This window comes from Bombus vancouverensis, unplaced genomic scaffold (genome assembly GCF_051014615.1).
Source record: "Bombus vancouverensis nearcticus unplaced genomic scaffold, iyBomVanc1_principal scaffold0060, whole genome shotgun sequence".
NCBI lineage: Eukaryota > Metazoa > Arthropoda > Insecta > Hymenoptera > Apidae > Bombus > Bombus vancouverensis.
In genome coordinates this window covers 24,862-38,922 of record NW_027468951.1, presented here as the reverse complement: position 1 = coordinate 38,922, position 14,061 = coordinate 24,862, and the positions used below count along the sequence as shown (strand labels likewise).

Below are 14,061 nucleotides of genomic sequence, written 5' to 3'. Positions count from 1 at the left end.
ATATCAGTATCGTAAACATTGTAAACCGGAAATCTTTTATTACACACGTACATATACAGTCAATATTATTGTTACATATAGTGATACATACGTTGATCCACACATTAATTAAATCCTCTATATAGTATTTTTACTTTGCTATCTTGAATAGATAAATAATCTCGAATATAGACATACAGGTACAGTTACGTTGATATACACCTTTGTACAATGTGTCAAAAAATTTGAACCGCGGTGTCGATTGGTCATGACCTGCACTACTGCTCGAAGGGATGAGTAGGAAGTCTCCTACCATCGTGGTGGATAGATGACTGTGTGCGTGAGGAAAACATAGCTTGTTTTATTAGAGGGCTATTCGGATTTTCCTAATGGGTGCATACCCGCTTTCTCCGTGTTTTAAGTACGCCTAATAAACCCAAGGACCTCTCTAAAAACCGACTGTGTTTCGAGAATATTTTTAAGCTTTAGAAATTCTTCAAGACAAACGGATTGAAGACACATGGCGAAACAATACAGGGAAGTGAAAGTTATGGTGGGTCCTTAGGTTTATTGAGGGTCGAAGTGACGTTACGCAGGCTGGTTGTTGTCCGGTGGCGCGAGCTGGCGCGGGCTGGCGTGCAGATGTTTTAGGCGGCGTAACAACAAGGAAGATCCTAGAAAATGAGAAGGGTGGATTAGAAGAACGAAGAAAACTCGAAGAAGATACAAAAGAAGAAACTACAGAGACAGAAGTCAATTCAAAAGGTATATTAAATAATAAGTGCGATTTACTTGATACCGAAAGAGCTATTGAAATTAATGATACGGTTCAAGATATTAAATTTACTGAAGGTAGAAGCCGCACTCAAAATGATATGGAAGATGTAGTAGAAGATTCACAAGAATTATCTAATAAAAGTAAGTTATCAGAAATAAGGATTGCACTTAACAAAATTGAATATACAAAAACTATTTTACGGAATAAAAAGAATTCATTAGAAAGAGAAAGAGGAGTAAGGGAAAAGAAGAAAATGTACAGACAGAAATTATTTCAAAAAATATATCAGATGATAAATGTGATTTGCTTTAGAAAAAAAAAAAAAAAATATTATCCACAAACTACATTAGGAATTTATCTATTTTAGTGAGGAGAAAGAGAAAGGATAGAGGAGTTGATCAATAGACTGTGGATTTTGAAGCGTTTATGAAAAACTTACAATTTTAATAAAATATTCAATGTAAAGTCTTTGTTATAATATTCAGATAGATAGATGAAAAAAATACTGAATTTGCATAATTACTCATGGCTTATTGATCAATCATGCGACTCGTTCAGAGGTAACTCGAGTTGTAAAGGCGACAATTTATTAAAAATGGTATATCTGACGTACGATGCATTTGCTCATGTTAAACTATTTAAATATGTATAAAAATCACGCGAAAAAAAAATCTACTGAAAATAATGTTGAACTAGTTAATAATAATAAATCATATAGTGAAACACAAACCTTAAATCAAGATTTTAAGTTCAAAAAAAAAAAAAGAAAGAAGAAGAAAGAAGTTGATAAAATGACAGCAATAAAATGACCAAAAATTGAATTACGATCCCGAGCATCAACTCGCTGATCTTCAAGTAGAATGTTCCGACAAAGACAGGACGACACAAGAGTTCGAGAAGCACATAGAGGACATGAAGGAGGAAGTGCAAAAATTAGAATTGCAACTCGACGAGTTACAAAAAAAAGAAAAACACACACGCACGTAAAAAGAGTTCAATCTTTTGGAATACAAATGGAAGAACTAACAATAAAATTAGAAGAAATAACACAGAAGAAATAAGTCACCAATATGAAATTACCTGATGGCTGATGTTGATCGTTGACGTTTATAATGATTGAATTTCGTCCACGGCGCCATCTGGATCCTTGTTGAAAAATTAAAATAGCCGCAACAGCACCATTGAGCTCATCACGTTTGTTGGTGAGTCGAGGAGCTGGAGGATTTCTCATCCTCAAGGACATAAATTTCACCGGTTCCGGTAATGTTTTTTACATGGTCCAAGCATTCGAAATCACAACATCGCTTTCCAAGACGAAATTTCCTGCATGGCTGTAATAAACAGAAATCGATCAATTGTACAGATCAATCGTCACTCGACTGCTCGAGAATTCAGGTCATCCAGAGAATAGAATAGAGACGTGGAAAAATGTAGTGCGATCATCGCAGTGGGAGGAAATAGGGGGATAGGGACCAAATGAATGAACGAGATGTTAAGGACAACTGACGACAAGTTCTTCTTTTGTCGAGAATTGCATGTTTGTGAATGGTTTGTGGGTGGTTAGGTGGAGAGAATTGAAGAGTTTGGAGGTGACTGGAAGAGTGTTTTGGGCAAGGTAGATTGCAGAATGGTTGCGGTAGCATTGTGTTAATTATGGGTTTGTACATGTAATCTTTGTATGTATCACTACATAGAACCTAACGTATATTTTTAATAATACATCAGAGTTTTAGTTATTTCATAGCTATGAATTTTATACTCTATAATCTTGACGTTTTATTTCACAGAAGCGTTTGAATATCCATAAAAATTAAATGAACCAATGTATTCATTATCTTATAGAGAAGATATATTATTTTTAATTATGTTCCAATTATTTATCATGATCCTGATTTCCTTATTCTGAAAATTTGAAAGGAAGTTTTGTAGTTTGATACTTTCAGCGACAAAGGGTCAATATTGCTTTAGTATATTTCGTCACATATACATGTATATCTATATATCCACCGAAAATGCGCTCTTGTAGACAAACGCTCGATTCGCGTCATAGCTTTTAAAGCTTGTCGCATCTCAATCAGTTGGAAAAAGTTTTTCCTGTAGCATATTTTATTTTTACGAACCAACAAGGTCTTTGTTTATTTCCTTCTTTTTTTTGCTCTAATTCCCCCATTGTTTTTTCAAGGATAGTATTTCAGAGCCATTAGTCAAGTTCATTGTAACAATAAACGTACGTTTCGGAAATATTTTGTGCTGTGAAACAGAATACACTAAAGTTTGAAGGTCACATCGATTTTCGAAAGTTTATAAATGGAGGTGTATGACAGTATCACCAGCTGTTGCTGTCCCCAAGCGCCAAAATACGTTCTGACTACTATTTTATGTATCTCACAGAAGTATGTCTTCATTCATCATCTCCCATGCCATCCACCAACGTGTTCTTAACATGTTATCTCCTAGTAAAATATTGATGTTGAGTCAGATATCCAACTGAATAATCTTTTCGGTGTCTACTATAAGACATTTAAAACCAAGGCTCGTACACACGTGTGCTTATACGTCAGATGTAATACTTAACAGGAAACCTGCTTATATTAATATTAAATTTATGTATAGTAGGATGTTCGACCTTTGTAAAAATGAAATTATAATACATACAGTTTCACCGTGGAAAAGTGAATCTTTCTAGCATGTCCACGCAAATGCAGGGTAGGGGAGGACTGTGCATGCACCAAACAACTTTACGTTCGTAATTTTTCACACAAATGTACAACTGTAGGGAAAAAAATTATCTCTGATTTTTCGGATGTTAGGAATCGACAATATCGCATAACGGAATGCTGTGTTCTACGTATTCTATTTTTGTTACGAAAGTGGTACAAACGAAGTCCACATAAGAATAGTACAACAAAATCGGTTGAGGTTAGGTTATCGTGCAGATATCGCGGCTTTTGCATTGCAAATCACGCAACTGCCAGTCTCGTCGTTCCTTGTAAACGAAAGAAAGGTATTGTAATCGGTCGGAATTAACATAAAACTCGTCGCATGCGACCATATGGCCTGAATGGTGAATAAACGAGAGTAGAGCGCGAGCTATGTGATTCTAACCGTTTAGGCGGAAACTAATGATTGTAACCAGAGCCGAGATATATGCCAATATTACTTTGCTCGACAAAGCGTATAAGATGAGGAGAGAATCGCGATAAGGTAGAACAAGAGACAGATATTCTCTACGTAAAGCAAGTCTGTCAACTAGATTGAAATCCTATAGCTATAACTACAGTGAATCCATATTCTGGCGAATTGTCTTTTCACAAATGAAGCTTCTGAAGAACGGAATTGATACAATAACTACTGTTCATTCATAACTACTGTTGTAAGAGTCTATATATTTGTCTATCTATATCTATATATATATCGATCTATATATATTTGTCAGAATGTCATTTTATCAAAAAACCCATCCTCTGTAATCATAGTTTATTGATTATTATAATCATTATTAATTTAACATTTTTGTGTACATACAAAATTTAAATTATACCTCGCTTGAGAACAAAAATTCTATTTATTTTCCTAACATGTACTAATAATTATTGATCAAACTAGAAAAAGCTGGAGGAGATTACATAGGAAGATTACTTAGCATCTTATATTCCTATATTTATGTATAGTAAAATGGCTTGTATCCATTTTCATGAATTATAACTGACATTTCAAAGCATTCATGTAGATATGTAACTCTCGTTAATTAATAATTTAACAATGCGTCATGAAACGTATCATTTTCGTTTCTTCCTTTGTTTCGTTATACACAGGAACGAATTTGTAAATAAAGATGTATAATCAACGATAACATATGACAGCGAGTATAATAACTGTCAGCAAAGGAAGAGGTCGGTAAAATGATTGTGGTTCAGTGTATCGGTAAATAAGCTTTGTCAGACGTTGCCGGGGGACTCGGTGTCGGTGAAACCGCGTCGATGAAATGATTGTCAGTAATTTAAAGATAACCCAATTTATTGATCTGTCTCCCTTTCATGGCGTTGTACGTCTCTCTATAAAACATATTCTACCTCGGAGGGCTGAAAAATTTAACTTGGTCTCACTGGACTGGACTGTAAGTAAGAAAATTGAAATGCAAAATCCACGTGTGAGCGCAACGGTTTAGATGGAAAGTTCGATAGGACAATTATATATATTAGCCTGAAAGAAAGCTCGTGGCTTCGCACGCAACACGTAATTTCCCTCGCTGAAATAATCCTATTACAACGATACGATTTAAAATTTTCCTTAACAGACCTCGCAATGTAATTCTTCATCTACAATTTTTTATTCGGCCTGAAACAAGAGACTTTCGAAGCCTTATAGAGTCTCGCGAATCTAAAAGTCAGGTTTCAACGTATTTTCGCGTCTTATTCTATAATACTGAAGACATTAAAGGTGTTAACGATTATTGTCTCACGATGTACGTACATCAAACGAGTACTTACGTAAGAGACGAATGGAAATGGAAACAGCCGAGAATAATTGAAGATAATTTGAATACGTTCCAGGCTATAATACAATTTCTCGTGAACCGTAATTGATTCGCAGAAGGGAATTGCTGCTTCTCACGACTAGCAAAGTGTTTCGCAAAAAAAAAAAAAAAAAAAAGTAAAGAAAAATGGTATCGGAAGGATAGAAAAAAAGCGGTGGCCTACATCAAGCAATCTTCATGCCGATAATGCATTTATTATTCAGTTCGTTCATTTTCTATCGCGTAACAGACACTGGGATAACTGACAGAACGAGCGTATAAATCTTGCATCTCTCGACCTGACTTCTCCCGATGGAAAAATATTTACTGGTCTGGAATCGTGCATCGCTAATTGGTAAAAAAGTAATAAGCAAGAAAGCAATTATACTACCGGATTGGTATTTCTATTTTATTGGAGATTAATTAACCTGAGTAAACCAACAAAAACTTATCGAAAATCAATCGAAATTAAATCACCTTTTCAAACAGGCTATAAATAGCCAACTAATATTTGCAGTAATAAACTTCACTTTCGAATAAAGTATACGCTCTATAAATTGTAAATTGATAATTTCGTTATTATATCATTTTTCTTAATCTAAACTGAATTCAGTGAAAAGAGCTTTCAATTGAATTACACACTTCATTAGTTTATGAATTATATTCGTTACCATACGTACAAAAGAAGGTTGACTGGTTTAAAAATTCAAAGGGTAGAACCTCCAAGCTCACGATTGGAAACAGATTCAGTTCAATGGTTTAATTTGCCATTTAATTGAATTCTCTGGCAATTTCAGCGAACTGTGGGCTTTAGAAGTGTCCAGCATTCAAAGGCAAGACCTCCTCCATCTTTCTCTTTCTTTCAGTTCCAACCTCAAGTAATTGACCTGTTAATTCGACGCTATATTTACATGCTCGCAAGGGATTCAGACGACTTCATTGCGTTAAATTCGCAATTTAGCAAACACGAATGTCTCAATCAATTTGTAGTTCGAAACAAATAAAAGATAATCAATTTGTCGATGCATTTGATCGTTATGTTCATTTAGCATTTTTATAATAAAAGCGTAGAACACATGTACATACACATAATATTCCATGAAATGATTTATACAGACTATGAGTCTCGTTTTATCATATTATAAAAGAATGAATTTTTCCCAATAAATGTAACTTCATACAAAATCTCGTTTAAAAAATTCAGTTTTTATTCTCATCAAATTAATTTAATATCGGAATATGTCATTTTAGTCGTTATAAAAATTTTATGTCAAAAAGCGTTCGCAGATACATATATAAATAAATGTCCAATCCTATGCATTTATTTAAGCTGAAATCTGAACTTAAATATTTATTAACAATATTCTGACGAATATGTAATGAAAGATAAAAGCAGCTTTATTTTTTTTATAGGATGGCTCATGTTTTTTATTCATTTTATGTTTTTCGTTGTCAGCGCGTAACTACCTATCAGCCGCATGAATGCCAGGTTTTACTACTCAGAAGCGAAGAAGCGAAGAAGCAAATATACGTTACCTTGCATGGAAAAACGTTAGATACATATAAAAGTCATAACGTAGCTATTTACACATGGGGAATATTTATTTTTGTATGAAATATTTTTGCTTCTGAATTCTCATTATAAATGTACGTCCATTTCCTACGTTAAAGTACGTCTCTGCTTTGAAAACCTTCATTTAAATATAACGGTTAACAAAATATTATTAGAGAAATATTAAAACGAGACGCTAAAAGAACATTTTAATAAAGTACAAATGATTATTTGTTCTTTGTTAAATTACTCTGCTGTAACTCTAATTTTATTAAATTCAAAATGAATCATTTATAAACTGAACCGGAATATAAAATTTTATTCCGCAAAAATCATAAAGTTGAAAGTTAGGAACGAATAACAAATGAATAACCTAGTTTCATTAAAAGGCACGTGTACGCCAATCCGCGTAATAACTTTGACACTCCAATTATTATAAAATATGTATCCTTAAGGGATTTTTTTGCGCGAATGCAAAATACTTTTCATACGTGCAACTGAATAAATGGGGCGTGATTTTCAATATTTCCTTTTGTAGAATTTATAACAAAGTAACTTTTTCACAAATGTTTTCGCTAACATTTTTACAACGTAAATGTCTTCTTTTGTAATTAATAATTTCAACATTTCTCTGAACAGTTTCGTTGCGATAAAAAAAATATACAAAGCTTATGACGTGCTTGTTTAAAAATATTTATACGGAACAAGACTTTGAATTTGTCAGACCAATCGTTCTAACGAACGAATAAATTAAACGACTCGTAACAAAGAATTATTCCTGTCCATGTTTCTCTTTGTAAAAGTAATTCAAGGCAAGTTAGATGAATCGCTGTGTACCCTATTCGCATTAACGGTGTGCTTTAGTTTCTCTCTGGTTGTGTTAAGTGTTTAAGTAATGAGCATATACTCACTACGGGCGGGTTGCATACGATCGATATGCACCACTTCAGCCTCGAATTGTAGCAGACGCAGAAACTGCAAACCGAAGGCCCCGGCTCAAACGTAAGATCATGTCGAATGGTTTCTCCTTCAAAGTCAGCACAGCGGTTGTTTGTAGCATCTGAAAACGATTCTCAGCTTGAATATCTTTGCCATTCGACGGTCGTACGCGCAGTTACGTTAACCGTTTCAACGCCACTCAGCGTGATCATGCTGTACGCATAGTGTGGTGAACTGTGTCGCGATGTTTGGTTACGATTGTCAATTCACAGCGCGCTCGGTTCCGAACGTAGCTTGTCGCTAGTCTATCAGAGTTTCCTCTCGTAATTACTTTTCTTTCAAATAATCGTAAACCAAATAAAGAAAAAACTAATGTATAAATTACCTCTTGAATTGGAAAACCAATTACAGAACGTCACACAAACAAAAGGTAAAGCACGAATATTTGGCAACCTTTTGACTCTTTAGTGTAACGTTTCTGATATAGCTGATGAAGTGAAGCGTGAACGCGTTGAAAGGTATGTTTCGACAAAAAAAAAGAGCAGTGCAATCGAGTTGATCGGCACTTCTCGTAAATAAATAAACGAAGCGCTATTGCGCTTCATGGTACAATCCGATACGGATTTTTAAAACATCCCTGATACTGAAACGGCTAATAGCGTTACGAAAACGATCGTGCCAGGAAATTTTTGATCAACGGATCCGCATTGCGGCTGCCACGATGCTTCTACGTAGCATTGATGCTTTATCGATGAAGCACGATTGAAATTGGATATTCGATTTCTTACTGGGGAGAGAGTTTTCATATCGTGTTTACTGTTTCACTTCGCAAGTGTGCTTTACAGTATACGTTAGAACTTGAAATCGAGCTATTTGAGTTAAAGTCGCTTGTAGCTTGAAATGACGTTTAAAGGATATAAGAATAATAGAAGGCTAAAATTCAAAAGTGTATATATACATTACTAATATATAATGGCTATAATATATAATATAATAAATAATAATGCCTATATATCGACTAATTTATCAATTAATTAAATCCGTGTATATCAAGTTTTCTATAATTTAGTACTTTCGTGTAACTACAGAAATTTGATGCAATATAAAACTTGATTAAAACAGCGATTCATTAGGAAACGAGAATAATGATGCAAATATTTTTTGTAGCCATTATATAGGATTTCGATCGCATAATTAATCAGTATCAACTTACCAGTCTTTAACGGAAGAACGAAAAGAAGGGCAGGCGGTACGCAGACCGCAATCATGATCATTTTCAAGTAGAATCTCAAACTGCCGTACATCTTTGAAAACTTCATTAGTCGTAAGGGATCAAAGGATGATGTCCGCGCTGCGGAAAATAGATGAGAAGCGGCTATTTCAACAACCACCGTGTAGGTACTGCACTAGCCAGAAGTATCTGCGACAGAAATCAGAATACACTCGTTTTCGCATGGTTGGATCAATTTCGCGTGGGACTAACCTGATTGAACCTAACGCGGGATAATTGCTCAACTCACGACCTTAACCAGCCCGCTTGATTCTCTGTAAATGCTTGAAATTGACGCTTGGATTCTTTCCAGATTAACTAGCTTTGCCCTCCCCCCCCCCTCCCGTTATCTATTTTCTTAGATCGACTTAAACTGCCGCAACATATTATCTTTCTTCTTTTCTTTTCTTTTCTTTTCTGATCTTTTAAAGCCCTAAATCGCTGGCTATTATATTTTGTACACTCAATTACTCTGTAAGTCATAAGTACATATGTTTTACAACGTTATTTGTCATATTTCAGTTAAACCCCAGAAAAGCCAGAAATATATTTGCAGCGTGTTTTAACGCGTCCCTGGCAAAGATCTCAAAAACGAGTTGCGACACAATTTAAAGCGACAAATAGCACCGCGTATCTCGTTGTGGTAACACACGGTTCGCCAGCTTTTTAAAAGCGCTCTCCGTTTGCTTTTTCCTCTCTTCCCTGTCTCTTCGTTTTTTCTTAACGAGCAAAACCATTTTCGCGAGGACGAGAGTACGGAAATGACGTACTGGCAATTTTGTTTTGCGATAATACAAGCAGCTCGGTTTCAGTGAATTAAACTTGGCCCCAAGCTTCTACTTATCCCTACCTTCCTTTCCTTTATTTTCCCTTCTATATCGGTTTTGCGGTTTTCCACATTTCCATCACAATAAACCATGTTTTTTCTCGATTTTACATGTTAGTCAATGATTCGCGGCAAAAGCGTCGACTGTAAAGATATTTGTAGTTGCAATAGCAACAAGTATGTTTTCTCAAATAGAAAATATTGGGAGCGTACACGCTGGCAAAACAATTCATGAATAGCTCGTCCTCTGCTTGTTATTTGTTTCGATACTGTTAGCAAACAAATTCATGAAACATACTGGTATAGCGTAAAATGAACATAAAAGTTTTGCGTACACTTGAGAGCTGAACTTTGGCTGTTATACGTATATTATATATATACGCACACAGTTATGTATATGTATATATATATATATATATATAGAAAATTCCTTAGAACTTTGAGCTTAATAACATATTAAAATCATTAACATTAAGGAGGTGAACTTTACTTACCAATTACCAAAGTTTCTTCCGCCAAATAATACATAAAAATTGAAAAAGATAATGTAACTAGTTTTAACTTTTTTTTGTGTTATAATTTGAATCACTCGATTTATCCGACTGAGGATGGTCGATCGCAATCTCAATTTATACATATTCTCATCGCATGAAATAGATCACATGAGGGATTTTCAAAAGTCGATGGAATATTAATGGCGATTAATTATTTACAGGTGTATTCTGTGCGGCTAAAGCAGACACCTAATGAATTATTGAGTACCAGGAATGTTAGCGGTAAACAGGATTGCGGCTATGAATGATTCTCTAATGTGTATATTAGAGATGAATTTGATAATTTATCCTCATAATATGCAATCCGCTTTTAAGTGTAAATCATAATTAACAATTTCTGTTTGATCAAATATGAAGAGTGGATAAATCGATACGCTTAAATCAATATTAGAATTTCTTAACATTTTTATCAAATATTTTAGCACTGTAGAAGCATCGTAGTAGAGAAATATTAGGTTGTTCCAAAAGTTTCTTTCGTTTTATAAGAAAGTAATAGATGTACAACATTTTTCGTTTTATATTATTTTATTGAATTACGTGTGATCCACCTTTTTCCAATTTAATATAAAATAATATAGAATAACATAACTGTCATTTCTTTATAAAACGAAAGAAACTTGGGACAACCTAATAGGAATTTACTTTTATTATCCATTATAAAAATGGATTGTTAATCCTCTAGGAGATACGAACAATATAATTGCAATTAATAAGGAACAAGCTAGCATAACTTAAACCAGCTTTTGCAGAAAGCTATTAGCTGAAGATGTTTATTAAACAATGACAACATGAATTTTCTTAAGTACCCCATTTGGTACTTAATCTACTTCGTAAGTACTGTGTGTCCTAGCCTTCAAAGGATGCAATTTTAACCAGAATGTTTCACATTACCTACCCGTATTGTTTCCTTGTAATATAATTTATATTTACATTATCTACGTTACGTTACATTCTACGCGTTAATGTAATGTGATTTTTATTTCTAATCGAAGTTATTTAAAATTTGTAGTATCTCAATAAAAAATTAACAGCCTGCAAAAACTTCACAGAAGCATTAGTATCTTCGAAACTATTGAATTCAAATGGCTAATATTCTTTAACAATATGCACTCGACGACCTTTATCGAGAGAAGTATGTGACGTAATAGTTAAACTTTCAATTCATATACATATATCGTTTATGAAAAAGTAGTCATTCTGCTTTTGTGATCTGTGACACACTATAAATTCTCATAAGCTAACTAACGCGTAATCTTCTGTAACGTATTAATATAATATAGGTATGTATATCTCGACTTTGAGCAACCAATTGGTGATAAATAAGCTTTAGTACATACTTCTTACACGTAACAAGAGACCAGTTAACATCTCTGCTCTTAAAAGAAAAACGAAAGAAACTCTGAAAAGCTGCAGGGTTCAGGTCGAATAACACCAGCTCAGATAAATGACCCTCTAACTTACCTTTGTCCTCATCGACGTCAGTGATTTTAAAGCTAGTTATAAAGTGCACTTCTCAGCCAGCGTCCACGGCAGTCAATATTATTTAACGGGTCCTAACGCGATGTAAAAAGGGAAAAAGGAGGAAAGAAGGAACAGGGAAGCAAAGAGAAGAAACGAATTTTTCATTTTCTCGAAACTGGATCAAGTTTCAGGCTGCTCGCCAAAGAGTCTGTAGCTAACGAGACAAGATTAGACAAACCACGCTTTAAAATTTCCACAGAACTATAATAATCCTCGAAATCAATACGATTCGTCGATCCATCGCCTGATTAAAAAATGAGACAGGATGAAGCTCACTAGTCGGTCTTTGAACTTTCAATAGTGCTTACGGCTCGTATACTCTAGTTTGAATGCTACAATGTAAGCCAAGTCAGCTGTAACTAGCGTTCGCGTGATTGTCGCTATCTATTATTCACGCGTTACACGTTCACCAGACAAACGCGTTTACCGGTTGACATTGTTTTCTGTCCTGAGTTTCAAAGCAATTATGTTGCTTCGTGTAATCAGATCTCGCCAAACTAACGATAAGTTCTTGTTTGATCTTACACAGTTACTAAAACTATACAAGTTAAACCAATCTAGCCTAAACAAGTAATGTCGTTATATATTCTTTTTTAAATCTATATATTGTTTAATAAACCGTGGTTAGGATATAGTAGCTGACAAAAATATTCGGACAAATATATTTGTAGAAACATTTTAGGAGTGTATTATGCATAGTGGCACCATTTAATACTGTACTGTGACTATCATGGTCGTGTTGGTATTATTCGAAACTAATCTGAAAATCTGTATGGAATTTGTAAGATATTTAGTACGAGTACTGTGCATTACTGATATGTACACAACCGAGACGAGATAACGAAGGTACTGCTCTCCATCGTTCATCGCTACGCGTTGCTAGTAGCAACGTATAATGCATATATATCTCGCAAAGACCATAAAAGTACCCAATGGAACCACGGTTAATATTTGATAATAATGTCCCATTACAGTTTCGTCATTTTCAATTGATTAAACACGACCCTCTCTTTAAAAATTAGAAGATAAAATACGTAATACAAATCTACTCGAAATCTTTTAAACCTTACGGACGACTACTTATGGTCTTTAAAAGCAGCAGGGATTAGCAGAATATTAACTGCGGATTTTTCTCGAGAGGCTCGTAAGGATGAACAGCGACGAGTATCTAGAAGCTATGTACTCACCTGGTCAAGGAGACTCCAACACCAAGGACGTTGGAAGTTTCGAGAAGCGATGATGGAAACTGAAGTAGCACGTCAGGTCAACTCCGGCGAAAACTGCTAAAGAAAGAAAAATCCAACTAATTTGTTTCCAACAATAAAATGAAATTAATTTGTTTCACAAATTATTAACTGGATATTATTCAAAAATTATTCAAAATTCGCTTGATTGATTCACGGCCCGGGACATTTGGGTCATACCATTTTGGTAATGGACGAAAATGGCAGAAGGAAGAACGACCGTTTTTTTCATATTTCTCTTTCCCCGGGAAACGATGGAATGCCCGAGCACCTTGTTTCATTTCTTCTCGACATCAATTTCAATCTTTTTAAACGAAATATAATCTGAACGATGAAAAGTTCATTCAAATAATGCTCCGCGCCAGACACTCACGAAAATTAAGAAGAAACACGGAAAATTCGCGAATAAAACGGATTTCTTTGTCCCAGTGAGATAATAAATCTCGTACACGTATTGGTTTTTAAAATCAATATATCCACCAATGTGCACTCGTTTAACAAGGGTGATGGAACGTGCCAAAAATCTCTCAAGAGGGTCTTGGCAACGGAAGTGTCGAAAATGTCACAATTATGAATGAAAAATTCGAATAGTTGCTGATTTTACAGTCGAAACCGATAAAGAACTCCAGATATTCCCCCAATTAATTTACAATAAATTCGCGAAAATGATCGATTGCTGGCGTCATTGTATTCTAGAAAGATCGTAAAACGATAAGAATTTATTGAAAAAACTTATATTCGATGATAACACTTCTAATAAGAGTACTAAGAGGAGCGATTCTGTACTCACCTTTCTGCCTCGAAGTACCGAACGCAATTAACCGTCCGCCCAGGATGGAACCGTTCGGAACTTTTGTAAGTCACTGCACGGCCGCTGCCTAG

The 14,061-nt window shown here is 34.7% G+C and overlaps 1 protein-coding gene across 6 annotated transcripts; it reads right to left on the bottom strand.

Moving 5' to 3' along the window:
* Positions 1 to 12: 12 nt before the first annotated feature.
* Positions 13 to 14,057, bottom strand: LOC117164303 (uncharacterized). Of its 6 annotated transcripts, none has more exons than XR_013061493.1 (6): positions 13,970 to 14,057; positions 13,123 to 13,218; positions 8,978 to 9,184; positions 7,737 to 7,885; positions 1,838 to 2,088; positions 13 to 653 (listed from the first exon to the last, which is right to left on the bottom strand). XR_013061493.1 is itself a non-coding variant. In XM_076627336.1 (5 exons), exons 3-5 carry the CDS (start codon positions 9,081 to 9,083, stop codon positions 1,948 to 1,950), a joined length of 396 nt encoding a protein of 131 aa, XP_076483451.1. In that variant the 5' UTR covers positions 9,084 to 9,184; positions 13,123 to 13,218; positions 13,970 to 14,057; the 3' UTR covers positions 13 to 1,947. The 6 variants fall into 6 exon arrangements, 2 of the variants coding, with proteins under 2 accessions (XP_076483451.1, XP_076483452.1); XR_013061494.1 differs by having other exon boundaries at positions 13,123 to 13,215; XR_013061495.1 differs by lacking the exon at positions 13,970 to 14,057 and adding an exon at positions 13,360 to 13,781.
* Between the last annotated feature and the right edge of the window lie 4 nt (positions 14,058 to 14,061).